Source organism: Mesoplodon mirus, assembly GCF_964341445.2.
Source record: "Mesoplodon mirus genome assembly, chromosome: 4".
NCBI classification, from domain to species: Eukaryota; Metazoa; Chordata; class Mammalia; order Artiodactyla; family Ziphiidae; genus Mesoplodon; species Mesoplodon mirus.
The window spans coordinates 8,686,847-8,713,663 of NC_138979.1; the positions used below are offsets into that span (position 1 = coordinate 8,686,847).

At 43.9% G+C, this 26,817-nt stretch overlaps 1 protein-coding gene across 5 annotated transcripts in view; it reads left to right on the forward strand.

Moving 5' to 3' along the window:
* Positions 1-12,475, forward strand: part of BEND7 (BEN domain containing 7) — a 78,558-nt gene extending 66,083 nt beyond the window's left edge. For 4 of the 5 annotated variants that reach the window (XM_082619547.1, XM_082619549.1, XM_082619551.1 and 1 more), the window contains 2 exons: positions 7,065-7,118; positions 10,164-12,475. In XM_082619547.1, coding sequence (XP_082475673.1) covers positions 7,065-7,118; positions 10,164-10,225 — 116 coding nt within the window. In that variant the 3' untranslated portion in view covers positions 10,226-12,475. The remainder of the gene's footprint in view (positions 1-7,064; positions 7,119-10,163) is intronic. The other variant, XM_082619548.1, reaches the window with a different exon arrangement.
* Positions 12,476-26,817: the final 14,342 nt, after the last annotated feature.

Consider the following 26,817-nt stretch of genomic DNA (forward strand, 5'->3'; position numbering starts at 1 on the left):
TTGGAAGAGTCACTCAATACTTCTCATCTCGGGTCCCCATCACGAAGTGGACATGGAGGTACCGCCTGCCTCAGAGCTGTCCTGAGGCTCCAGACGCGGGTTGTACATGAACGTCTTTATCAGTGAAGCTAGTGTACCTCTTGGAAGATGTCTTTGTGCGCAGACATGCTTGGCGGCATGGAGGTCGCTGAGGCAGCCACACGTCGTGTCCTCGGTCAGGGGACCAGCCAGCCTGCTGTGCTGGGGCAGCCACTTTGCTCCTGTTGTCCCAGCATGATTATCAGTGACACCCCTTTCACACTCAAAGGCTTTCAGGCTTGGGAAGTAAATCATGTGTTCATCCTCCTCCTGGGTCTCCCAGTTTTCACTGCTGTCTTCTCCTGCACCCCCAAATCATCGCAAATAAACACAGCGTGGTGCAGTGGAGAGAACAGGTCTGCTTTCCTGGCTCTGATCTGCCATTTACAATTTCCTGGGAACCTGGACTAATTTCTCACCTCTCTGAGCCTCAGGTTCTCCATTTATATAAGGAGGCTGATACCTACCTCCGGGTGTTTTCAGAGTTAAAATTAGATAATGTAAGTATTGCCACCGATAGAGAGCTGACACGTAAAAATGCTCAAAAAATGCCCACGACCTTATCCTCCTTCCCTTTGCTAACCAAAAACAAAACAAAGCAGTTCCTTTCTCCTCCCAGCATTGTTGGTCAGATTTCTTCCAAAAGGGCCTGCATTCCCTGAGTCTGCCTCCCCACCCAGTTCACTTTAGAATCCAGGGCATTTTGCCCCTGACCTCACTCCTCTAGTATGAACCTTTGCTGTGTTTGCATCCGGATTATCAGATTTCACTTGTTGATATTAACACTCAGACTTGACCTCCATATTGACTGTTACCCTTTTGAATCACATCCTTCTTGAAACTCTCTTGCTCCAGGCTCTGTGATTTCATTCTCTTTGTTTCTCCTCCAAGTTCCCTGTCCATGCCTTGGGTCTCCTTCCCCACCTTTCTCCTCTGCCTGTCTCCTAAACCCGGGTCCTGGTTTCCATCTTTGGTGCTTTCTCCTCGTTCTCGTTGTGCGTCTTCCCACGTGACTTGCACTGTCCCATCATCGGGGGCTCCCCAGTGTGCAGCTCCAGGCTCGGCCACATCCTGGGACCCGAGTCTCCACTCCCTGAGCCTCTGCTAATGAGGTCCGGTCATGCCCCGCCCCAGATTAAATACTTCTGGCTTCCTGTCTGCCCAGATAAAAACCCTTCTACATACCCCCCAGCACGGCCCGCACGGCCTTCACGGCCCAGCGCCGCCTCACCTCCTGCCATCGCCCGGTGCGCCCCTGGGCCACACCAGACCCTGCCCCGCCCCGCCCCACCCTGTGTGAAGTCGGAGGGCCTCCCACACCCAGACTTCCCCTCCGCCTGGAAGCACGCAGCATCTCAGAGGCTACTTTCTCCTGGAGGCTTCACAGGCAGCCTCGGCACTTTGATCTTCTGCCACCTGAATAGTGACAGGGACACACCTGTTTCCTCCACGAGATCCTCAGGAGCAGAGGCTGCGTGTTTCTGTCCTAAGCGTTGAGAAGACTGTGTGACACAGTGTGGACACACCAGGATATCTGTTGACTGGACCAGTGAATGGGAATGACGGGACAGCTGTCCACAGCAAAAAGGTCTCCGCTCATCGCGGTCACAGGAGATCCTGGAGACTATTCCATCAGTTCCTGACTGGAGGTTCAGAGGCTTCCTTGTCCCCCACCCCCAGAACCCGCAGGGTGGCCACGTGCTGGGTACGCCTGCGGCCACTCGCCTGGCCATCCCTGGGTGCCCCGTCCTTCGTCCTCAGGCCCTTTCTCTCACTTCTCTCTCCCTGTCTCCTGAGGCCTCTTGCTTCACTCCTGATCGCCTCTTCTCCCAGCTCCCCCAAAGCTTCAGAGTCTCGGGTCAAGGTGCCCAGACCTCACTCTGGGTGGCTTAACTGAGAAGCACTTGGGAAGATCACCCTCCTGCTGGCGGCTCTCTTATCTCTTCTTAGGCTAAAGGTCCCTGCCTCTGCCTGGAGACACCTCACAAAGGCCCCTCTGTGACTGCCCCCTTAGATTTCAGGCTCCAGGGAAAGCGCTCTTTGCGATTGACTGACAGGTGTTATAAAAGACAGCACCCCGCGAGTAACCCCTCATTAAGCAAGCACTGGTGTCCTGCTGGGTGCGTGTCTCCTCAGCTTTATTTTCAAGTATAAGCTGAGCGGTGTCCTTGCTAGTTAAGTATTAAGTTGGTCTTATGTTGCCTAAGTTCTGCGTTAGCAATCCTGATGATTTTGAGTATGTGAGAACTTGTAGCTACCTGTTGCTTTTCAGAGCAAGTTGTCAAACCCCAAAAACAAACACACTAAATACAGTATCAGAGAGATCTAAGATTTGTCAGAGTGAAGAGACTGAAATGTAATACTCAGTCGAAGGAAAGACAAAGGGCCAGAGTGGCCAGGATCCATCCACCAGCTGCCCTGTGGTCCCTGCGCCTTGGCCCCAGCTGTACCACCAGCTTCTAGCAAATCTGCACTTGCTTCCTCTACCTAGGACCTCTTCCTGCATCACAGGGGGCGGTGGCAGGACGTGGGAAATTCTTGGAGCTCCTCGGGAGCTTGAGGGAAAAGGACGGTGTAAATTCAGGATCCGGATGTTACTGATTGAGGGGCTTCAGAGACGACCCAGAGGAAGCAGGAAGAGGGCTTGGTGTCCCAGAACCTGTGCCTCTAGCTGAGGAGAGTGATTAAGAGTCTCTAAAGGAGCTGAAACGTTTCCATTTGAAGAGTCACCTTTTTTTTTTGCATTACGTGGGCCTCTCACCGCTGTGGCCCCTCCCGTTGCAGAGCACAGGCTCCGGACGCGCAGGCTCAGCGGCCATGGCTCATGGGCCCAGCCGATCCACAGCATGTGGGATCTTCCCGGACCGGGGCACGAACCCGTATCCCCTGCATTGGCAGGCGGACTCTCAACCACTGCACCACCAGGGAAGCCCTGAAGAGTCACCTTTGAAGGTGGAAGACATACACGTGGGGAGCGGAGCGTTGGGCGTATACTGAGTATACTGGAGAAGACTGTTCTCAGAGACACAGGAGCAGCTCTGCTGCCAGAGGCCACGTGACGAGAAGAGCAAGTTCTGTTGCAATGTTGTTCCCCTCCTGTATGTATTTTATACATAAACACACCTTTTTTTTTCTGTTGTCAGATGCTGAGACCAGTTATTATCATAAGTTCTGGTCTCCACTCCCTTCCCCACAGCACACACGTGCACACAGTGGGGACCTTCCTCCACGTTCCTGTCTCTCTTTCCCCCAAATAGAGTGGCCAGTGAGCACGTTTCTTAACCATCTCAGGGTTTGGATTAGCAATTCGTGTGCCTGTTGGTACAGAACGGGGTGCAGTCTCCCCCCGCCTCCTGTGGAGCGTCTCACCCGCTCAGATGATCGTCTACCCTGTTCTGGAGTCGTCATCTCATTTGATTGAGGACGCTTCCACTCTGACACTGGGTTTAGATTCTCTGCCTAGAGAGTTGTGGTTGGCACCTTGGCAGGTTTCCCCAGCCTGTCTAGCAGGTTCCATTAGCGTCTGAGAAGGCGAAGGTGGCTGAAGGTCAAAACTAACCCTGACACACAGACCACACAAGAGCAAGATGACAGCACATCCACAGTGACCTGCCAAATAGGCTTTGTTCCCAATTTTGTCAAATCCTGTCCCACCTCTTTCTCCCAAGCGGCACAGAAGTGGGATCCCAGCAAACTGGAACTGGAGCCGCGTGCGTTACTGTCGTCATGCGGGTGAGAACCGAGGGGCCAGGGTCAGTGCTATTGCTTGCTCTTTTTGTCTCCTTCTCGGTCTAAATGACAATACGGCGTCTCATGGATATTCCACAGCTTCAGTCTTATTTATCATATCTGGCTCACTTCCTGGAATAAGTACAGACTCTACCTGGGCAAGTAATCAATTCGCTGCTAAAGGCAGCCCACGAAGCCTCCAGAAAAAGGAAGTGCCCCTCACAGATTTGAAAGGTTGTTCTGTGAATCCAAATAGAAATTCATTTGGGGCTCTCATCACATGTAATAATTTTTTTTCGATAACTGGAATGATTCCTTTTCTGGTGTGGATTTTTATCATTTTCATTAGATTATTTCCTCAGCGCAAAATCACAATTTTTTAATTTGTGTTGGATCTAAGAGTAAAGCTGTCGCTGCTGTTAAATTTTTATTGGACTTGCTTAATCTTTCCCAAATTTCACAACTTGTCTGTCACCAGAGAAGAAAGATTGTGAGCTTGTTGTTACAGCCAGATGTTATCATCAAATTTAACAGTCATGTTCTTCATCCACAACACTTGGCCCTGTTTGTGCAGCGGGCAGCTACTCATTTATACATAATCCTTTACAGATTTGGGGTTGTGTATGTTTGGTTCTTAGTAAAGCACATAATTGCACAGGCCTGTTTTTTTTAAAGTGAGGATAGCTGAATTACAAAGGGAAGATCAACTTACACCCAGAACTGATTTTTGTCATCACTAAATGAAAAGCCGCTTTTCATGGAAGGTAGAGAAAGTTACTAAAGTGTCTAATGAACTAAAACTTGAAGTTTTACAATTGTAGCTTATAGTGATGCATGTGATTTATAGTTGGACTATACATAGCGAAGAGGTCAAGCCCAGGCATTAACCTGAGTCAAACCCTTCGTACGTCGTCTTAACGTCTGTTTGTCTCCGTTGCCTCATTTCTTAAAATGGGCATAAGATAGACCTGCCTTGTAGGGGTTGCCAAGGGTTAGCTGACAGAATGCATATGATAACTGCTCAGTAGGTGGTATTTAGTAAATGGTGATGCCTATCATAGCTATTATTATTATTATTACTGAAGAATCTTTTAAATCTTCTGGTTCCTTTAGCCAAGATGCCTAGCCCAACTTTTTGTTCTCCAATTAATCACATCCTGGGATTGATGATAAATCCAGTATTGCATGTCCTGTGCATAACTGTTCTAAAGAATCTTATTTTATGTACTATATGTACCAGCATAGTGTACATTGCCATGTGATGTAAAAAAGAAAAATCATCTGAAATAATGCAGCCAGCTATCTAAGTGTTATACCAACTAAAACAATAAATAAACCTTGAACAGTGAAAATAAATAAATAAATAAATCCCAGACAATGAAAGAACTACCGTGTACTTCATCTTCCTATTCAAGTTCACTTAAGCCAATCAGAAGAGAATAATATCTTCTAAATATAAAAATAACATGTTTGTTATTTTTTAAATATATAAGAAAAATTTAAAAACTCAAAGAACAAAATTTTAAATACCCATAAGCTTTTCATCCAGAGAGAAACACTGTTAACATTTTATTATGTCCTGTGTTTTGTCCATAAACCTATTTATAGAATTCTAATCTTACCATTTATCCCATAGCTTGACTGGAATGTTTTATGCAGTATTAAACATGCATCTACAACATAATTTTTAGTGGTGAATTTTATTTTTTTTTATACAGCAGGTTCTAATTAGTTATCTGTTTTATACATACTAGTGTATATATGTCAATCCCAATCTCCCAATTCGTACCGTTTGTTCTCTACATCTGTGTTTCAATTTCTGCCCTGCAAACCAGTTCATCTGTACCATTTTTCTAGATCCCACCTATATGCGTTAATATGCGATATTTATTTTTCTCTTTCTGACTTACTTCACTCTGTATGACAGTCTCTAGGTCCATCCATGTCTCTACAAATGACCCAATTTCATTCCCTTTTATGGCTGAGTAATATTCCATTGTATATATGTGCCACATCTTCTTTATCCATTCGTCTGTTGATGGGTATTTAGGTTGCTTCCATGACCTGGCTATTGTAAATAGAGCTGCAATGAACATTGGGGTGCATGTGTCTTTTTGAGTTATCGTTTTCTCAGGGTATATGCCGAGTTGTGGGATTGCTGGGTCATGGCTACTGGTCCTCTCCAGCCAAAACTTGTCTTGACTACACTGTCTCGGTGTTTTTGTGGTGGATTTAGCAGGTGAGGTTCTTTCACCACGGCCAGTGTGTGGCAGTCTGAGGTCAGGATGGTGGAGGGGTGAACCAGGGGAAATCTCTGAACGTCTCCATCCATCTCTGAACCCTGATTGTGTTTAAAGCCATGGCAGTCAAAACAAGAATATACCATTAGCTTGCTTCCCAGCAACTCAGCATTACAACGTGTTACACGGGGCAGCCCTCACCTGACTGGCCTCACAGGCACACGTGCAGGAAACTTCCAAGGGGGCGGCAGTCCTGGGACAGAGGGAGCAGGGCCAGAATTATCCCAGCAGCCGTGGAATATTCTGGCCTGTCCACAGCATGTTGGGGAAACTGACAAGCCCAACACTTATCAGGGAACGTATGGGCACCTTCTTTTTTGTACTTGCTGGAAGGTTTTCTGTGACGGAAGGATCTACCTTTGGAAAACTCTTCAGGAGATGGAAATATATCAGAGATGAGCAAAGTTTTGCATTTTAAAGCACAGAAGGGACAAATCATTTGAAGAAACGCTTACTCCTTCTGATTTTATTCATGACTAAATTAATGCCGATTTTAGATTGAATTTCCAGTCATCTCCAAAGAAAGGTTCATCCCCAAGCTGTCCTAAGCCTGCCCCACTAGAATGGTTCTGAGGATGACAAGTAAAATTCTACCACAGGAATTCACTGACCTCCATGCCTTCAACAATCATATTTAAACAATTCACGCCAGATTCTGGGTGGATACTTAAGCCTATATAAATAAGCGAAAATGAACTGAACTCATCAATGACTGATAGAATAAGGTTCCTAAGATATAAAAAATTTTAATAGAGGAAAATGGATTTTATATCATCATTTTAAAAATATTTAAATCATGGCACTAAAATCTCTAATGTGAACTGGCTGAAGCTGAGAAGGGAAAAGAAAGGTGAAAACTATTATGTACGCTGGAGTTTTTAAATTGTATTCCCTTATTCGGCAGAATGAATGAGCTCACTGAAACTAATGACATTTGTGTTTCATGTTTGTACCCAGCAGAGGCAGCTGACGGTGATGAACGGCTGGACTGCGTTTCTCTACCCCCAACAGGTAAAACACATTTCCATTTTCATCACCTGCTGGAAAATACAGCACGTGAGAATATTTGCATTGAAAATGTTTTTAACATCAGAGATGCAGATGCTTGAGCAAACTGCTTCTGTAAGAGGCCCAACCCCTAGTAATCAGAGGAGCTCAGTGCCCTGCATTCAGAGAGATTTTGCACACTGAATATGAAAAGCTACAGTTTTCTCACGTTCTGTTTCATCTGCCTGATAACCTCAGAAGAGCAAGTCCTAAGAACTTAGTGTCACAACATTTTGCCTCCCCAAGCCCTGGGACATTAAAAAAATATATTTTAACATGAAATGACATTTCTGTTTAGATCAGGGATCATCCATTTTATGAGGAAATTCACACGCGTTCTGGCCGCACTCACCTCCCTCGCAAAAAGCTTTGAGAGGCAGTGTCATTGCTCTTCCTATAAGGGGCACCCGATGAATACTGCGTTTTAAGCGAGGGATTGAATGTGCCGATCCATCTAGCCTGGGTGGCACATTCCTAACGCTGTAACCCGATCAGCTGAATACACCATGTCACTGCCACACCTGCTGCAGGGTTAAGCCATAGACTTAATTCCGACTTCTTATTTGACTCTCAAGTAATCCTTCCGACCCGGGGCTCCTCCCTCTGCGTCAGTTCTCACCCGAGAGCCTGAGGGACAGGTGTCTGATCAGTGAGCCATGTGACAAAGAGCTTGTCCCCTCAGTTGGTCTCAAGACTCTTTATTCACTTCCCTCAAAATACCTGAAGGTTCTCTAACAACCAAACCCAGACACACCGCCCCCCACCCCAAAAAAAACCCTGTAAATGAAAAAGCTCAACTCAGTGTTTTCCCACCCACTCCAGGTAGAGGCATGAAGCACTGCTACTAATGATGAAACTAATGGAGGAACACCTTGCTGTTCTAGTTGTACTTTCTAGGGTTCCTCCCCCATCAGCCCCCATGACCCCAGGACATTTGCACTGCCCGTCCTGGCCACCGTCTGACACAGTGGGCTTTTAAGAAGTATTATTATTAGAGAACCATTCCCCTTGAAGTAGTACCTTTGCATTTTTCTGTCTGAAGATGGAGGCAGAGAGATGTTTCAGATGAGAAAAGTGAATACAGGATGGTAGAACCACCTCATGGAACTGAAAAGAATTTCAAGGAATCTGAGAAAGAAGGCATGTTAGAGATCCTCTAGTCCCGTCCCTTCTTTTTATCCAGTCCTTTTATTTTACAGGTAAAAAAGCCTGAGGCCCAGAAACACTAAATGACTTTCTCAAGGTCTCACAGCTGGTTGGTGGCCTGGCCGGAGCCCAGGCCTCTCAACTCCCAGCCAATCCACCACGTAGCTTTCTTACACCTTCTCTGCATGTTTCCTAAAGATCCTAAGAGCTGATGGATGTACTAATCCCTTTAGGATTCCATCTCAGTGTCACCCCGTCTTCACAGTTAGAGTGTCTGTCGTAAGTCAGCCTGAAGTCGCTGCAGCTTCAGCTCTCGGGTTCTTCCCAAGAAGACCCTACCCAAGGCTGTGAGGCCCTAAGGAGGACAATAGTAGGACACCTCCCGCAGGTTTTTTCACTAGACTCCTGATAGATATTTGATACAAATCACTAAACAGCATGATAAATAATACCACCTATCACCTCGAAAAGGGGAAGAGAAGTCACGGATTGGTGCCCAAATTTTGCAGTAATGGAATTAAACAATCTTGACTAGACTGGCATGTCTCTGGAGTGCCTCTCACGTAAAATCCCAGTCTGGGGCTTCTCTGATCACAGCACCATGACTGAGTCCTCTCTCCTTTTACGTGTCTCCTTCATGAGACCGTCCGAGGGATGAATTCCACCTTTCTCGTCCATGCAGCTTCCTCCCTGGATTGGAGACTCACTGGCCAGACCTTCCTCATCTGGTCTGTCTGAGCTGGCAACAGTTGGTTCTTTTTAAAGATTTAACAGTGCCTTTATTACCTCGTTAAGGTCTTTTTTCTCCTTCCAGATTCATATGTGTTGGGGAGGGGTAGGACGGGGGTATAAATCCCCAAGTGTTTCTATGAACCAGAACCGACCAGGCCACGGTTACAGTCAGGCGTCAGAGGACATTTATCTCAGTCCGTTAACACTTAAGCAAACTTCTGTTTGTCTAGTTTTAACAAAAATGGATACAGATTTTTCTAGTGGAAAAACATATTTTCTTAATTTCTTTTCCCTCAACCCTGTCAGTAAGTGTTTTTGAGCGATGCCAGGAGTCAGCACTGAGTTAGGTTCTGGTGAACAAATCCCACCCTCAGACCAGAGGCAGAGGCTACTGCAGCCCAGGGGTGGAGACAGACCTCTGATAAAGGAGAAAAACCACCATAAGGGAACAATTTGGGGGGAAAAAGAGTACAGAGAATAAAATCGAAACAGTACTAAAATTTAAAGGAGGCTTCTGGATTTGAAATAGAATAGTGCAGAGTGCACCTAGGCTTAGCATTTTTTGCTCATAAATTGGCATTCTTTGCACACTTTTTAGAAATTAATACAGAAAAGTGTAAGGGAGAAATGTAAATTACTTTTACCACCCAGAGACAACCATTATTGTTGGGTGTTTTTTCCCAGACTTTTCTCTATATTTTTAAAATTTATATAATGGAGGTCAAATCCATCCAATTTTGTTCCTGAAAGTTTTGTTCTGTTTTGTTTTACCACCTAACAGCATTTCCCATTACAAATCTCCATACACATTATTTTAATAGCTGCACTATATTCCGTCTTACAGGTCATATCATATTTTATTTAGCCATTTTCTACTCCTGGATGATAGATATGAACATACTCTAATAGGAACCCACATTCATGGGTTTTCCTGTAAAAATCATCATTACAGATTTCCAATGGCTAAAATTACTCGTTCGGCACCCCTAAAGCCTTGGCTAAAAAATACTGATTTAGAGGTGAAACGCAGACACCTTACCAATGAGGTCCTGCGTCTGGCCGTGTCATAGAAAAGCGTACAACTCTTCCTTAGAGAAGTGGCCCCCCTTCACTTTCTTGTCTCTGTTGTAGGTAATATATTTGACACCAGGAGAGAAAACACGGAAGACACAGAGACAGCTTTCACTGCCTAGACTTTCCTTTAGCAACACTCCTTAGCGCACGCATCTCCTCCATTGGAATTTCCTCAAAGATCCACTAGGATTTCAGGTTACTGCAAAGTGTGGGCGTTCTGTGAAGCTGACTCGTCACGTTTGAATAGTTTTCATATTCTTTCTTTGTAATGTGTGATCATCAAGCCTCCAATTTGGTCTAAGATTTTTAAAAATCATCTTTAGAGTTGAATTCTCAGCCTTTAAATGTCCAGCATATCACTGGGTTGGTTCAATGTCCATGAAAAAGCAGTTTCATTTTCCCTGTTTTTTTTTTTTCCTTCAGTGTTAATATGGTATAGAGTTTTGAAGCATATTTATTTGAATGTAAATTGCTTAGTTGCAGTATAGAGGAGAATGGCTCTTTCCGGACCAAGGAAGCAGTGTTGAAGGCCACACTTAATTAGAATCTTCACCAGCTTAGAAGATGGAAAAGTTGTTTTGGGAGACAGGACAGCTCTGATCTATTAGATGAAATAATTTGTGGCATCATTTTCTCCCCAGAATAACCATTTGTCACTGGTAAGTGCAAACGATACGTAAATTCTTAGGAAAGAAAAGTCTTTCACGTAGGTTGTGTCGACACAGCAACAAAATAACTAATTAAAAGGTGAGAAGCTCAAAGTAACCAGCTATCCACATGACACCTGACAACTGTTTTAACAGATGGTTTTAGCTGAGTGGTCCAGGGTTGTGGCATCATGTGGCAACTGGCCACAAATGTACTTGATCTTGTATACTTCACGTGGCTCTGGTACACTTGCCCCCACCACTTTCTATAAAACCAACAAGTGAAAATGTGGATTCATTTTAAAGAAATATTTTTGGCATGTGGGTATTTGTTTCACAGAGATATTTGCCTCCAGATTCCTTTCTCTAGTAAGGTGGTGAATTTAAAATACCTGTTTATTTGGAGGCATTGCATTTACACTTCATTTATTGTATAAAGCAAATTACCGTGAATCTTTGGCACTTGACCCAAAGGCCAAAAGTTGGCTTGAAAGAAATTTGGACAGTAGAAACACCAGACCCCCGGGGCGTGGGGAGGGGAAATGCTGTGCTACCATTTAACACGCGTCCCTAGCTAGCACTTTATCAAATCGGAGAGCGTAAGAGCTCAGAGTTACTGTTAGTCCCACTCCCTCGGTTTGTGGTAAGGCAGCGAAGGAGGAATGAGGATCACGGTTGCCCAGCGCCGGGCAACAAGCCATCAATGGGCAGGCCAAGCCGGGAACCTCAGTTCCTGACTACCCCATCCCAGGTACCTGTGCCATCACGTCACTCGGGGCAGCTAGCCCTGGGCTAGGAGGGGCGCTCTAGGGGGAGTCAGTACCCACTAAAGACCAGCTAATCAACCCAAGACCATAGGAGGCATTCCTGTGATGTGACAAAGCTGGTCTAGGCGTGGCTTATGGAATCAATCCACCTGCTAGACAGATACATCTCATACACGTGTGTCTTTTATCTTCTTTTCGGAGCCTCAAGGAAGGTTCAGATCAATGGTTTCCATCACAGGTTTAGCTAGCCTTTTCGATTTCAGGCCAGTTAGTAACCCCTTCCCTGACACCAGCCTCTCTGTTCATCCAGGAGTCTAATGAAGCACTGTGAACCCAGGCTTTTGTTTTGCTACAAGATATGTTTTAAAATTTGTCTTCTGCCTCTCAGAAGGAAGTCTTTCTCAAGGGAATTGAAAAGATTAATTAGTGACCTTTCAACTCTGTTACAGTAAGATGAATACATTGCGAATAAAAGTAGAAACATTTACCTTACAGCTGTGGAATCTGTTAAATATACACCATGAACCTTCAAAGCACTTCCTGCCAAGACTGGGCGAGAGCTTGAATTTTTCACTACTTGAGGGGTGGGCGGGGATTGTTTGCCTCTCGAATATGTGCAATGGATTCACAGATTGGAAATACATGGCATAAAACTGCAACTGTAAAACCATATTTTATAAATTAAAACTGTGTTTACTGAACTGTGACTACTGTTCAGACTTTATTCAGAAATCCTTTTTATAGGCTTTCTTAGCAAAAAAAAAAAAAGAATTATTCCATACCTATGGATAAGGTCTCAATCTTCTGTATATATGTTTTATTAATATGTAAATATTTAGATTTTTTAAGATTACTATGTTCTTTAAAAAAAATTCAACACAAGGCTAGTTGTGAAAATGGTGTGTAACACGTGCTGTGATATCAATTCCCAAGACGCCCTCTATGTCTGTTCTGGAAGAATACAATAAATTACTTTAATTGAACGCCCCTGTCTCCTGCCTGTGTGCCGGCCCTCCTGCCTTTATGAAGAGGAGACAATGCTAGCCATTAATTTAAAGGTATTTATTAGTACTCTGGTGATCTTATGCAGAAAGTTTTCTCTCCGTATGAAGTTAATTTTTAAAAATAAACGAACGAACCAGACTGCCACCAGAAAGAGTGTCTTGGAATGCATTAAGTCACAGGCTCCGCCTGGCAGTTAGATCAGTGGCAGGTCCCACCGTAACACTTGAGCAGTAAGTAGTGATATGCTTGAAGCCTAATTTTAACTGAATTAGGTAGCTTCGTAAGCTTCACTTAAAAGGTTAAGCCCTGCTTCTATGGAAACAACACATCAGAAGGACAAATCAATCTTCTCTAACGCAAAGTGGCTGTTCAAACCTAATTGCTTTATTCTCCTCTCTGAACACAGGGGGGCGCTACTCCTCATGGGGACTTGCCCCCTCCTGCCGCCAGAGGCACCCTGGGCTGGCCCGCCAGCTCTATCGGGGCTTTGGTTCGGGGTCTGGCTCTTGGGCCCTCTTTTTGTGGAGGCATTGGCGCTGAGCTAGTCTACTGCTGGGAGGAGGTCAGTAGTCGCGGGTAAGAAAGCAGCCGGATTGCAGGAGGGAAGGTGACAGGGTGAACTGCTTGCAAAGAGAGAAAATCTAAACTACTGACAGCTAGAGTCTTCCACGCACGCGCAGCCCTTGGAAGCCGGGGGCCTGGCACCAGCCTGCCCCTCCTGCTGTCATCCCCCCAGGGCTTGGTGCGGCCCTTTGTGCGGGGAAATTATTTGTATTATTGTATTATTGCCACGTCACATGATTTGGCCCCAGCCCCCCGGGATGCCCTTGCGCCCACTCACTGGCAAGGATCTGTGCCTCGTATGTCGCCTGGCTAACACCCTGAAGGGCTTTTCTCATCCAGTGGGAGGGGACCCAGTCTTAGCCCCAGAAGGGGCACCATTTGCATTCTCGTAGAATAAAAGCTCACACACCTGCCTCAGTTGTTTCCCCTCCTACAGGCCCAGCCTTAAAGCCAAGTGACGGGGGGACGGCGGCTGACTCATTTACCAGCTGCACCCCGAGTCCAGCTCAAGCATTTACTGAACACCCACGGTCGGTAGATGCTGTGTTGGTTTAGCACAGCCGGGGTTGGGATGCAAGGGATGAAGGCTGACGCTGGGGAGGTCTGTTGGCCTGGTGCCATCCATGCCAGGCCTTATGGACCCATCCCGAGAAGCTGGGAGTGCGTAGGGGCCGCTGAAGCATTCTGAGTAAGAGGTCCAATCAGAGTCATAGGCTCTCTTGATCGGTCTGGCTGAAGTCTGGGACGGTTAACTGGAGGGGGCCCAGCCTAGAGCAGGGAGTCCCATTAAGAAGCCAAGGGAGGGCTTCCCTGGTGGCGCAGTGGTTAAGAGTCCGCCTGCCGATGCAGGGGACACGGGTTCGTGCCCCGGTCCGGGAAGATCCCACATGCCGCGGAGCGGCTGGGGCCGTGAGCCATGGCCGCTGAGCCTACGCGTCCGGAGCCTGTGCTCCGCAACGGGAGAGGCCACAACGGTGAGAGGCCCGTGTACCGCAAAAAAAAAAAAAAAAGAAGAAGAGCTGATCAGAGACCAGCTCTCCTGAACTCCAGGTGTGCATACTCTGCACCAAGGTGCCACCCAGATTCAAAACGTGGAGGGCCCTGGATGTGAATATGGAGCAAAAATTCAGTCTTACAAAGGAAATGTGAGCATCCTAAATTGGTTCAATGAAGTGGTGGACCAACTGCACATTCCAGTAGAAGAACTACTTTCTGCTGTCCTCTAGCAATGGAGGGAGAAAGAATGCATTATAATTAATAACACTTACTCTATATGTGACTGAACTAAGCATCCTCCAAAAGTGATGTCTGTCTGTCTAACCACTGAATAGGGAAAAACCAGACGCAGTTAACAATCTCATCCCCCTCTTGGGGTCAGCACTGCAGCACTGCACTGTCTTCAGGAGAAGTATCTCACTGGTGTGAAGCAATGCCACCTTCCTCCACTCCTACCTCATTGACACTGACACTCCCTGAAATACAGACCTATAGCTGTGGGCAGCTTTGACTCAGTAAGATTTTTGTTTGTTTCTGTGGTTTGTGTCATGGACTGTTCAAGTGTGTTTGCCCTACCCGCCTCCATAATGTCGGTGTTCCCTGGAAGCCATAACCACGGCTGGTCTTTCCCTTTGTCCCGGTGGATGGGCTCAACAGGCATGGTAGACAGGGTAGATTTTAAATGTCCACCTGACTCCCAGATGCTGGAGACAGCAGCCAAAGAGACAGGAGCCAAAATGCACCTTGATCATGCCTAGGCTAGCATTTTAACATACAGCTTTAGAAAATGAGCAAACTCTCAAAGACCAGGAAACGACTTTTGATTGGAAAGTGCCCAGTGACTTTGGAGGAGGTGGTGGAAGCTCACAAAATTAGCCTGAATTCATTTGAAAGCTTGAATGCAGGAGAAACGTCAAGAAATCCTTTAAAAATTGTGAGAGACTTACTCCCCTCCCGTCCTTCCCCCATTTAAACATTAAACCACAGAAACTGAAGCTGTGGTTTTGATACAAGAATAGATAGATCCATAAAACAGAATGGAGATTTAAGGAAAAACCTGTCTCTATACAGCATATATTAAAGGTATTGTAATAATTAGCACAACACACGTTCAGCTGCTGTTAAACAAAGAGGCCCCCCAAATAAAGTGGCTCAAATGCGATACAGACATTTTTCCCTCCAACTCATAACAGCCTAGTAGTGGGTGGGTGGTCCAGGGCAGAGGTAGGCAGCTCTGCTTCATGTGGTCACCCAGAAACCTAGTTACATCCATCTTATTGTTCTGCCACCCCTGCAGAGGCATCCACGTCCACATGGTCAAAGCTGGCTCGCCAGCACAGGTCTCTATTTAAGACTATGCAAAGGGGGAATAATGATGGAGGGGGAGCCATCTCCTTATGAAGACATGACCTTGGGACTGCATACCTCACTTCTGGTTATGTCCTATTGGCTAAAACCTTAGTCAGATGGCTACACCTAGCCCCAAAGGAAACTAGGAAATAGAGTCTCTAGCTGGATGGCTATGTGCCTACCCAAAATTTTGATTCTGTTACTATCAGGAGGAGGAGAAGAATGAATACTAGTGACAATCAGCTGTTGGAACCACTGGTGCCATCTTCACTGTTCAGAAAAGGATGAATTCTTCAGTAACAAGTGTGGAGGAAAACTAGCCAGGCATTTATAAAAAGTTTAGACATATACAAAATTAGCTCAGAATGGATCATAGACCCAAATGTAAAAGCTATACAACTATAAAACTCTTAAAACACAGGAGTAAATCTTCATGATATTGGGTCAGGCAATGACTTCCTAGATTTGACACGAAACACAGGTAACAAGAGACAAATGAACAAACTGGACATCATAGAAATTAAAAACTTTTGCCCTTCAAAGGACATGAAAAAAGTGAAAAGACAACTCACAGAAGTGGAGAAAAGATTTGCAAATCACGTATCTTGTATAAAGTATAAAGAACTGGTATCCAGAATAGACAAAAGAACTTTTACAACTCAAAAATAAAGACAACCCGACTTAAAAAGGGGCAAACGATTTGAACAGACTTTTCTCCATAGAATATATATAAATGGCCAGCAGGCCAATAAGCATATGAAAGGATGCTCAACGTCATTAGTCATTAGGAAAACACACATCAAAACCACAATAAGATCACTTTACACCTACAAAGCCGGTTATAATCAAAACGACAAACAAGAACAAGTATCAGTGAGAACGTGGAGAAATTGAAACCCTCAGTTCTTGGTGGGAATGTAAAATGGTTCAGGCTCTTCGGAAAAAGATCAGCAACTCCTCAAAAAGTTAAACATGACCTCGCAATTACAGTCCTAGGTATATATGAAATACAGATTTTTTTTTTTCCTCCAATGTGGTCATCTGGAAACCCAGGTACATCCACCTTATGGTTCTGCCACCCCTGGGAGACATCCTCGTCCATGTGGTCAAAGCTGGCTCACCAGCCTAAGTCTATAATGAAGACTATGGGAAGGGGGAATAAGAGTGGAGGGGAACTTCAAGAGAACTGAAAACATCTGAGCACACAAAGACTTGTACACAAATGTTCACAGCAGCATTATTCATAGTAGGCAAAAGTTGGAAGCTTGAGTGCCCATCAACTGATGAATGGATAAACAAAATGTGGTATATCCATGCAATGGAATATTATTCGACAATTAAAGAAAATGAAGTACTGATACATGCTAACATGGATGAACCTTGAGAACATTATGCTAAGTGAAAGAAACTAGATACAAAGGCCACATATACTATGGTTCCATTTATATGAAATGTCCAGATTAGGCAAGTCTATAGAGACAGAAAGTAATTAGCGGTTGCCTAGGGCCGGGGTGGGGAGCAGTAATGGGAAGTGACTGCTAACAGGTGCAGGGTTTCCCTTTGGAATGATGACTATGTTCTAAAATCAGATATTGGTGATGGCTGTGCAACTCTGAATATATTAAAAACCACTGACTTGTATAATTTAAAAGGGCAAGTTTTATAGTATGTGAATTATAGCTCAATAAAGCTGTAAAAAAATTATAGTTAGGTTGGACCCTCTTACTTTCTGTGTGACAATTAATTCCAGATATTTCAAGGATTTAAATAATAAATAATAAAAATACTAGAAGATAATAAAATAATTATATAAATTATATAATATAAATGTTTATATTATATAATATATAAATTTTATATATTATATAAATTATATAAAAATACTAGAAATTTTGTAATTAATATTTATATAAGCTTGAGGAGAGAAAGGATTTCCCAAACATGATGCCATAGGAAGAAATGATCAAGTAAAAATTAATTAAAAATTTTAAATCATACTTCAAAAATTTTACAAAGATAAACAGCAAGTGACAAAATGAGAAAAACATTTGCAGGATAAATCTTTTAAGAAAGAACATACCTATCATATATCCAACTCTTATAAATCAAATGTCCAATAAACATTAAAATGCTAAAATTAAACCAAGAAATGCAAATTAAAACAGTAGTAAGAAAATTTTGGTTATTCAGTTGGAAAATATTGAAAGAAAGGTAGCACCAGTGTTTTTTTATGATGAAGGGAACTGTTAGTTACTACGAATAGGCATGTTAACTGGTACAATATTTCTGAGGGCAGTTTGCCAATAAATATCAAATTTGTTTAAAACTTTTGACCCGGCAATTTTACTTGAAGGAATTCATCTGGAAGAAATAAAGATTTGCCCAAAGATCAAGCACAGGGTGTTCATCACCACATTGTTTAATATTTTTACAAATTAAAATGATTTACATGTCAACAATAGTTTAAACCATAATACATCCTTAAATCAGAATACTGTACAGCCATTTTCTGAATTAAAGACTTAAATATAAGACACAACACCATAAAACTCCTAGAAGAGAACACAGGCAAAACAGTCTCTGACATAAATCATACCAATGTTTTCTTAGGTCAGTCTCCCAAGGCAGTAGAAATAGAGGCAAAAATAAACAAATAGGACCTAATCAAACTTACAAGCTTTTGCACAGCAAAAGGAACCATAAACAAAATGAAAAGACAACCTACGAAATGGGAGAAAATATTTGCAAATGATGTGACAAACAAGGGCTTAATTTGCAAAATACAACTCAGCAACAAGAAAACAACCCAATTGAAAAATGGGCAGAAGACCTAAATAGACATTTCTCCAAAGACATACAGTTGGCCAACATGCACATGAAAAGCTGCTCAACATCACTAATTATTAGAGAAATGCAAGTCAAAACTACAATGAGGTATCACCTCACACCAGTCAGAATGGCCATCATTAAAAAAATCTACAAATAACAAATGCTGGAGGTGTGGAGAAAAGGGAACCCTCCTATATGGTTGGTGGGAATGTAAATTGGTGCAGCCACTATGGGAAACAGTATGGAGGTTCCTCAAAAAACTAAAAATAGAGTTGCCACATGATCCAGCAATCCCACTCCTGGGCATATATCCAGACAACACTATAACTCAAAAAGATACATGCACCCCTGTGTTCATAGCAGCACTATTCTCAAGAGCCAAGACATGGAAACAACCTAAACGTCCATCGGCAGATGAATGGGTAAAGAAGATGTGGTAATATACACAATGGAATACTACTCAGTCGTAAAAAAGAATGAAATAATGCCATTTGCAGCAACATGGGTGGACCTAGAGATTACCATACCAAGTCAGTCAGAAAGAGAAAGACAATACCATATGATGTCATTTATATGTGGAATCTAAAATATGATACAAATGAACTTATTTACAACTCAGAAACAGAATCACAGACATAGAGAACAGACTTGTGGTTGCCAAGGGGGAGAGAGGTGGGGAAGGGATGGATTGGGAGTTTGGAATTAGCAGATGCAACCTAGTATATGTAGAATGGATGAACAACAAGTCGTACTGTATAGCACAAGGAACTATATTCAATATCCTGTGATAAACCATAATGGAAAGAATATGAAAAAGAATATATATATATATGTGTGTGTGTATAACTGAATCACTTTGCTGTACAGCAGAAATTAACACAACTATACTTCAAGAAAAAAAAAAAAAAGGATACCGCACAGCCATTTTCAGCAGTGTACACAGAGATCAAAAGTCAATTGATTGAAAAAGGCAGGTCACAGAACAATAGGTACCTTAGGATCTTTGGGTTTTTTTAATAATTGAACTCAAAAAAAAGTCTAAGAGGACATGCACCCAACTATTGATAGCTACCTGTGAATGGTGAGATTATGGGTACTTTAAATTTTTCTTCCTGTTTTTTACCTCAATTAATTTTCCTGTAATGAATATGTGTTGTTTTTGCAATGAAAAGGGAAGTTATTTTTTAAACATTTTAGTAATGTAAAAAAATGTTTATAGCGTGGAGAAATGTTCACAATATATTTGCTATTAAATAGCATGTTCACCCTGATCACACTTTTTTAATTTCAGAAACTCATTTATTTTTATAAAGTTAGTTTAATGGTCATTGTGTGTAACTACAGACAAATTGCAGCATGTCCAAAACTATACCGACATCAACAACCTCCTACACCTTTAAAAAGTTATAGACCATGTGTCACCCATTGGCCTGATCACATTCTGTAAAAGAAATATTTATACACATGCACAGAAAAAAAGAATAGAAGTTGTTAATAGTTGTTAGCTCTGGGTGGTAGAATAATATGTGATTTTAAAAAATTATTTGTGTAAGTTTTCTAAAATGAACATTTATCATTTTCTAAAATGAAAAAAATAAAGGTAAAGGAAGAAAAGGCTCAGTGGTCTTTGTATTTGTATGTCATGCTCACTGTTTGGATACTGTTAGGAATACCTGAAATATCGATGTAAAGTCTTGTAATACAGGCTTCCAACATATCATATAAGCTCCAAAAACTTCAGCTTGTTACTCTAATAATATGTACATTTGAACTGATTTACAGGGCTCTGGAAGTTAATGCTTTACTTTGAAGGGGGGAAAATCATTCTGCAGCTTAACAGGAAAAGGATATCCTCTCTGCAGCTTGAAAGGAAACCAGAGCTGATGATTTATAAAAAATGTATTAGTTGCAAGATAAGAAACCCATCTGAGGTCTAAGTGCATTTGACACATCAGTTCAAAAAACAATTCCGCCAGGGCCTTTGGGATTTGGGGAGAATGGCTACCTAAGAAAAAGAAAACGGGTGGGTTCCTATAACAAATGAAACCAAGACACAGGCAGCAAGGCTATGACAGTCTTCACTCACATGCTTATCCCTCTGTGCAAGGTGACAGGGACCTAACTGGAGACGTGCTTTGGAAAACAGATTGAAGGCTGTCAGGCCCACAGGTACTGCCCACTCTGTGTGAATACCAGCCAACACGTATTGGACACATAGTACAGGCTAGGCACTGTTCTAATGCTTTAAAGTTCAGTTTAACTCATATAGTCCACAAAGCCATCCTGTGAAGTAACTACTACGGTTATCCCAATTGAACAGATGAAAAAAGTGAGGCAGTTTGTTCCAGTTCACTAAGGAGTTGTTTTTAGCCAAGACTTGAGTCCAGGGAGTGTGACTCCAGCTCGCATTCATCTAGACATTCAGTAAAGTGTTCAGAATAACCCCGTTGAAAGTCCAGGCCTGAGTTGCCTTTACCATGCCCTTTATACTTTAGTTTGCACAAAAGCATTGAACCAGAAATGATAACACTGTCCTAAGTATTTTACAGATAAGAATTCAGTGGATCTCCGTTCAGAACCTGGAAGTACTACTATTATCCTCCCCATTTTACAGATGAGGAGACTGGGTTACAGAGAACTTTACTAACTTGCCCAAAGAGCTAATAAATGGCAGAGCCAGGATTCAGACGCAGGCATTCTGATCTAGAGCCTGTGCTTCTAATCTCTGTGCTACAGGATGTACTTCTGTGTACATGTCTTGGATGTTTGTTCTATGTCAGGCCTTGTTTTAAGTGTTTTAATTGAATCATCTGGTTTGAAATATCCCCAACACACTGTCAGAAAGAGCCGGGGAAGTAGCTAGTGTCTTAACCTGACAACAGGTTCTTTGTTAAAAGGTTTCCAAAAGCACATAGCAAAGTGGTTAACAGAGGGAGTTTTGTAATCAGAATGACCACGGTTTAAATACTGGCCCTACCATTTACTAAGCTCGGCTATCTTTTTATCCCTAATTTCCTCCCCCTCTCCACTGTCCATCCGTCCACCAAAAGAATTAGAGGAGACAGACTGAAATGGAGGTCAGACTATCCCCAGCATGATGAAGCCACTGAAAGCCCCTCACTTCCGTGGGGAGACATTTGCTGCAGGCGGCAGGGCTGGGGAAGCCGCAAGGGCGTGATGCCCCAAATCAATTGTTCTCAGAGTGTGATTCCCCAGACCGGCAGCATCAGCATCACCTGGGAACTTGTTAGAGAGGCAAAACCTCCAGCCCCGCCCCGGACCTGCTGACCTAGCAGCTCCTGGGTGAGGCCCGGTGCGTTTGAACACGGCCAGACGCACACGAAAGTTTGGAAGCCACAGTCCTAGGAGACCTGGGCAGTATGGCAAGGCCCCAGCCTCAGAGCACGACATGGATGACCAGTAACTTGTGACTACGGATAACAATGTGAATTCGCTCCCTTAATGAGTCAGAGCAGATTCAAAGCTTTCCCTGTGATAGCATCACTGCCCCTTGCATTCTCATTGGAGAGAACGGGAAGGCATTACAGAAGCAACTGGAAGTGCCAGTTCCCCAGGGACTGGTGGAGGCGGGGCAGGTGTGGGGAAAAGTTCAGACCCAGCCCCCTCTTTTTTGGCTGCTGGATTGAAGCCCCTAGAGGGTAGGGACTAACCCCAGAACTCTCACCTCCTTGGGCCACACACTCAGCCGGTCACTCCCTGCCAAGACCCTCTCAGCGGCTGTGTCCCTCCCGGACCTCCCCTCCGTCCCTTCCATGGTGGCCCTAGACAGTCATGTTAGCCACTCAGCAGCGCTGACCGGCGCTCCGCCCTCCAGGGTGACCCCGAGCCGCACAAACAGGATGTCCAGGAGGTGGGGAAGCACCAGCTGAGAAGAAACCAAACCCACAAATCCCAAGACATTCAGCAAACCGACAGCTATTTACCAGGCCCCTACCTCAGAGGGCCCTGCACCAGGAAAGGGGACTAAAAGTACCTAGCACATGGTTACTGCTTTCAGGGGGTAGATGAGGAGGCAAGACATCAACCCAGCACAACTACAGAGGCAGGACAAGCTCCAGGGGCTCTGGATACGCAGGTCCTCTAACCACCAGTAGAAAATATTCGGGGAAAAAAAATTCCAGAAAGTTCCAAAAAGCAAAACTTGAATTTGCCCCATGCCTGGCAACTATTTACATTGCATTTACATGGTATTAGGTATTAATTGTATTAGATGAGTTATATGCAAATACTAGGCCATTTTATATAAGGGACTTGAGCATCCGAGGATTCGGGTATCCTTGGGGGTCCTGGAACCAATCCCCTGGCTGACTGTATATATAGAGGCATGGGAGGTAATGAAGCTTGCAGCCAAGTGGTCAAAAACCTTGGAAACCAGAGTAAGGAATTCCAAATTGATCCCATAGGCCAGGGTTTCCCCAAAGTGTTAGTATATTTCTCAGAATATTCTCTTGGTAGAATTTTAACAGATGTTATGGAACTGAATGGGTTCTAGTACCAAATTTAATGTGGGGAGGGGATCCCACACCAACAAGCGATTCTCGGGACACCAGCTGGGTGTCCTACAATTCAGCTCCGTTTCCACAGTGCCTCCCCAGACAGCATCAGATCCCACAGGTGAGGGGCTCAGTCCTAAGAGACTCCCACTCAGACTCCAGGCACAAGTCCAGGTTGCCATCTATGCTTCTGACCAACTGGCTATAAATCAGAGGTTGCTACAACCTTCTCAGGTTCGAGTACTTGGCTAGAGCAGCTCACAGAACTCAGAGAAACATTTTACTTACCGGATCACCAGTTTATTACGAGAGGCTGTAACTCAGGAACAGTCAGACGGAAGAGATGCACAGGGCAAGGCAGTGGGAAGGGGCTGGGAGGTTCCATGTCCTCTCCAGGCACCACCGTTCCGGCAGCTCCATGTGTTCAGCAACCCAGAAGCTCTCAGAACCCCATCCTTTTGATTTTTTACGGAGGCTTCCTTACGTAGGCATAAGTGATTACATCATTGGCCATCAGCCCCTCTCCACTGGGTGCGGGGGTGGGACTCAAAGGTGCAACCCTCCAATCACAGGGTTGGCTCCGTGGCAACCAGCCCCCATCCTCAGGTGCTTCCAGAAGTCACCTCATTAGCATAACAAGCAACACCTCTGAAGCTCTCACAAGCTCATAGGTCTTAGACATTCTGGATTGGACAGTTTCACAGGTATCTCACCTGCAGGACCTCTTCAATTGTGAATCTCTGGAGGCTGCATTTTACAAACATTTCAATATAGAACCCTTTTTCAGAGGACTAGTGCTCCATGTAACAAACTCAGTTTGTAGATTTCAGTTGGTGGGTTGGTGGGTCTGTTCCTGCTGTGATCTCCTCAGTAGCTTGTTGAGAATATGGCTTCGGAGGTCTCACAGCTCCTCTGAAGCAGAAATACTGCCCCAGGTGAGTCCGATGTATCATCAAGCTTGGGAATGATTGGTTTCCATTGTTGCAACTGAATTCTATGGGCCAGTGATGATGGGAAGGGACAGGTGGGAGGAAGAAGGAATAATAAGCAAGACCATACAGCTTAGATATGGGGCCCGTGAGGGGATCTGGAGTGTCACCTACAAATTGACACTTGCCATCTACCTCTACAAGGATTCAATTATGAGCTGCTGCAGCCACTGACCTTCAACAAACACCCCCTGAAAGGAGCTCAGGGTGAAGGTCAGAAATGAGGCCCTCTGTGCTCTGGAGGAAACTGGCAGAACAGGTCTTCAGATAGGCATTTTCAGGTGAAGATTTTCTGAGCCCGATTCTTGCATCTCCTCATATCTAGAAAAGCACTAAAATCCTTCATGGTGATGTCTGCACCTCATGACTAGCAGTGACCTTCACGAGACTAGCAGAAACCTTCTACACAAAAAAATGTGCTTGATTGCATGGACTCCCCCTTTACCAAAATCACATATATACTGACCTTCCCCCACTAGCTCTTTGGAGCAGTTTCTCAGAGCTATCTGAAATGCCGTCCCCAGGCTACAGTCCTCATTTTGCCTCAAATAAAACTTAACTCACAATTCTCATGTTGTGCATTTGTTTCAGCCAACAGGAGGCAGTGTGGGGATATGGGGGCCATGAGGGGATATGGAAACCCTGAGGGGAAGAGAGGTACACCATCAGGAAAAGAACAGAGATTGCAAGGAAAACCTCACTTTTTAGTAGAAAGAACCCACACTTGTGGAGGGGCTCGTGGTTTACAAAGTATCTTCCAAAATACCAGCTGACTTTCTTACAATCCCATGAGGTGGTTAGGAAAATGATCTCCATTTTTCTTGGTTTAAGGAAACCAAGACTAAGTGGATAGGCGCTTGTTTTTCTTTACACTGTCCCATATCTGACTGCTGTCTTCACTCTGAACAATTGCTAGAGTGACGCGGGACCATCAGCATCCCAGACAGCAGCGGCCGGGATGCCTGTACCAGCAGCAGGCATCGGCCCAGACCTCGCTCAGGGGCCGACCTGGCTGTGGTCACTGCCATGCAGCCCCTGGAATGCCATTTTCCTGCCCTTTTTCCAAATCTGGTTCCCCAGCCTTCCCCCCTGCCTATGGTGTGAGCTACCCCATCTCCCTCCATACCTACCTTTTCTAAGTTAGCCAGAGTAGGTTTCCACGGCTTCTAAAAAGCTTGACTTGAATGAGAAAGGTCAAGTGTGGGCATGAATGTCCACTTCAAAATTCAAATCTTCCACTGTGCCTGGCTGGGGCATTGAAAAATATAATGAGTCTGAGTTTAGTCTTATGATAATGTCAGTGATGAATGTTCAAGTGGGAATTTCCAGTAGGCATTTGGAGATGCAAGACTAGTGTATGGAATAGAGGTCAAGGTAGAAATATGGGTTTAGGGATCAGTTCCACTGAAATCATGGATATGAATGAAATAGCTTGTAACAGGTCAAGCTGTGACAGCAAGCAACTGAAAGCACTCTGGTGATCCAAGGCGAATAGATTCGCTTGAAAGTCCTAAGAAGAGCTTTGGAAAGAGAAGAAGCACGGCTTGGCCGAGGAAAGGGGGAAGGCAAGACATTTGAGAAGACTCCGAGGTGGATGCTGCCTATGTTTAGAGAGGTAATTTCTTAATATCGAGGGGAAAAGTAACAGTAATACAAAAAAAAAAACACCTTTCACTCAACAGTATGTTTGGTATGATCCCATTTTATTTTATTTTCTAAATGTATACATTTGTATCAGTCTGGAAGGATCTACATCAAAGCATTTGCAGTGATTATCTCTGGATGCTACAATGACAATTTTTGTTTCCTTGTTTTATTTTCCACATTAAGCATTCATTGATTTTTTTCCAGATACAATGCATAAAGCATAAAATTCACCATTTTAGAAGGTACAGTGCAGTGTCCTGAGAATATTCACAAAGTTGTATGACCATCATCACTCTAATTCCAGAAAATTTTCATCCTTCCAAAAAGAAACCCTGTGTCCATTAGCGGTCGCTCCCCATTCCTGCCCTCCCTCCCAGCCCTAGGCAACCACTAATTACTTTCTGTCTCTATAGAGCTGTTTATTCTGGATGTTTCGTATGAATGAAATCATGCTGTATGTAGCCTTTTGTGGCTGGTTTCTTTCCATCAGCATCATGTTTTCAGGGTTTATCTATGTTGTAGCTTGTGTCCGTACCTCACTGTCCCTTGTTGCCAAATAAAATTCCCTGGCATGGCTGTTCCATATGTTGTTTATCCATTCATTACTTGCTAGACACTTGAGCTGTGTCTTTCCACCTTTCCACTACAGCAAATAATCCTGCGGTGAACATTTATGAACCAGTTTTTGTATGAATGCATGTTTTCAATTCTCCTGAGTATATACCTAGGAGTGGAACTGCTGGGCCATATCTGTTTAACTTTTGAGGCGCCACCAAAGAGTTTTCCAAAAGGTCTACATTCCTTTACATTCCCACCAGCAACGTAGGAATGTTCTGGTTACTCCACCTTCTCCCTACAACACCTGTTCACTTATTAGCATCACTTTTTAGAAAGGATGGAGAAAACATGTGCTAAGGGGGCCCAAGACCCACCTTTCCTTTCAACAAACTTAATCCTTTTTGTGATTTTTCCACAGACGAAAGGTAAAGCATGCAAGCATTCTTCTGTAAGAATATGATAGAGAAGCTGGCATTTATTGGATTCTTATTGGCCTCTGGGAGGGTTAATGTCGAACTCTGTGCATGTATTATCCTATTGAATATTTACAGAAAACACTGAGTTTGGAACCTATTCTAGAGATGAAGAATGAGGTTTCGAGGTGAAGTGACTTGAGCGTAATGACGCTGACCCAAATCCGAAATTCTTAACCATCCATTGTGACAGCTAAAAATCCGTCTCTCCTTCTGCTGAGTATTTCTGGCTGTACACACCATGTGTCATTTCCATATTTTCCCAGGGGACAAAAACCTTTCTCAAGATGATTTTTCACAAGTAAGTCAGGTACAATTTATCATACTCTTAATGCAAACATATTCTGGAGATGCAAAACCTATAACATATGT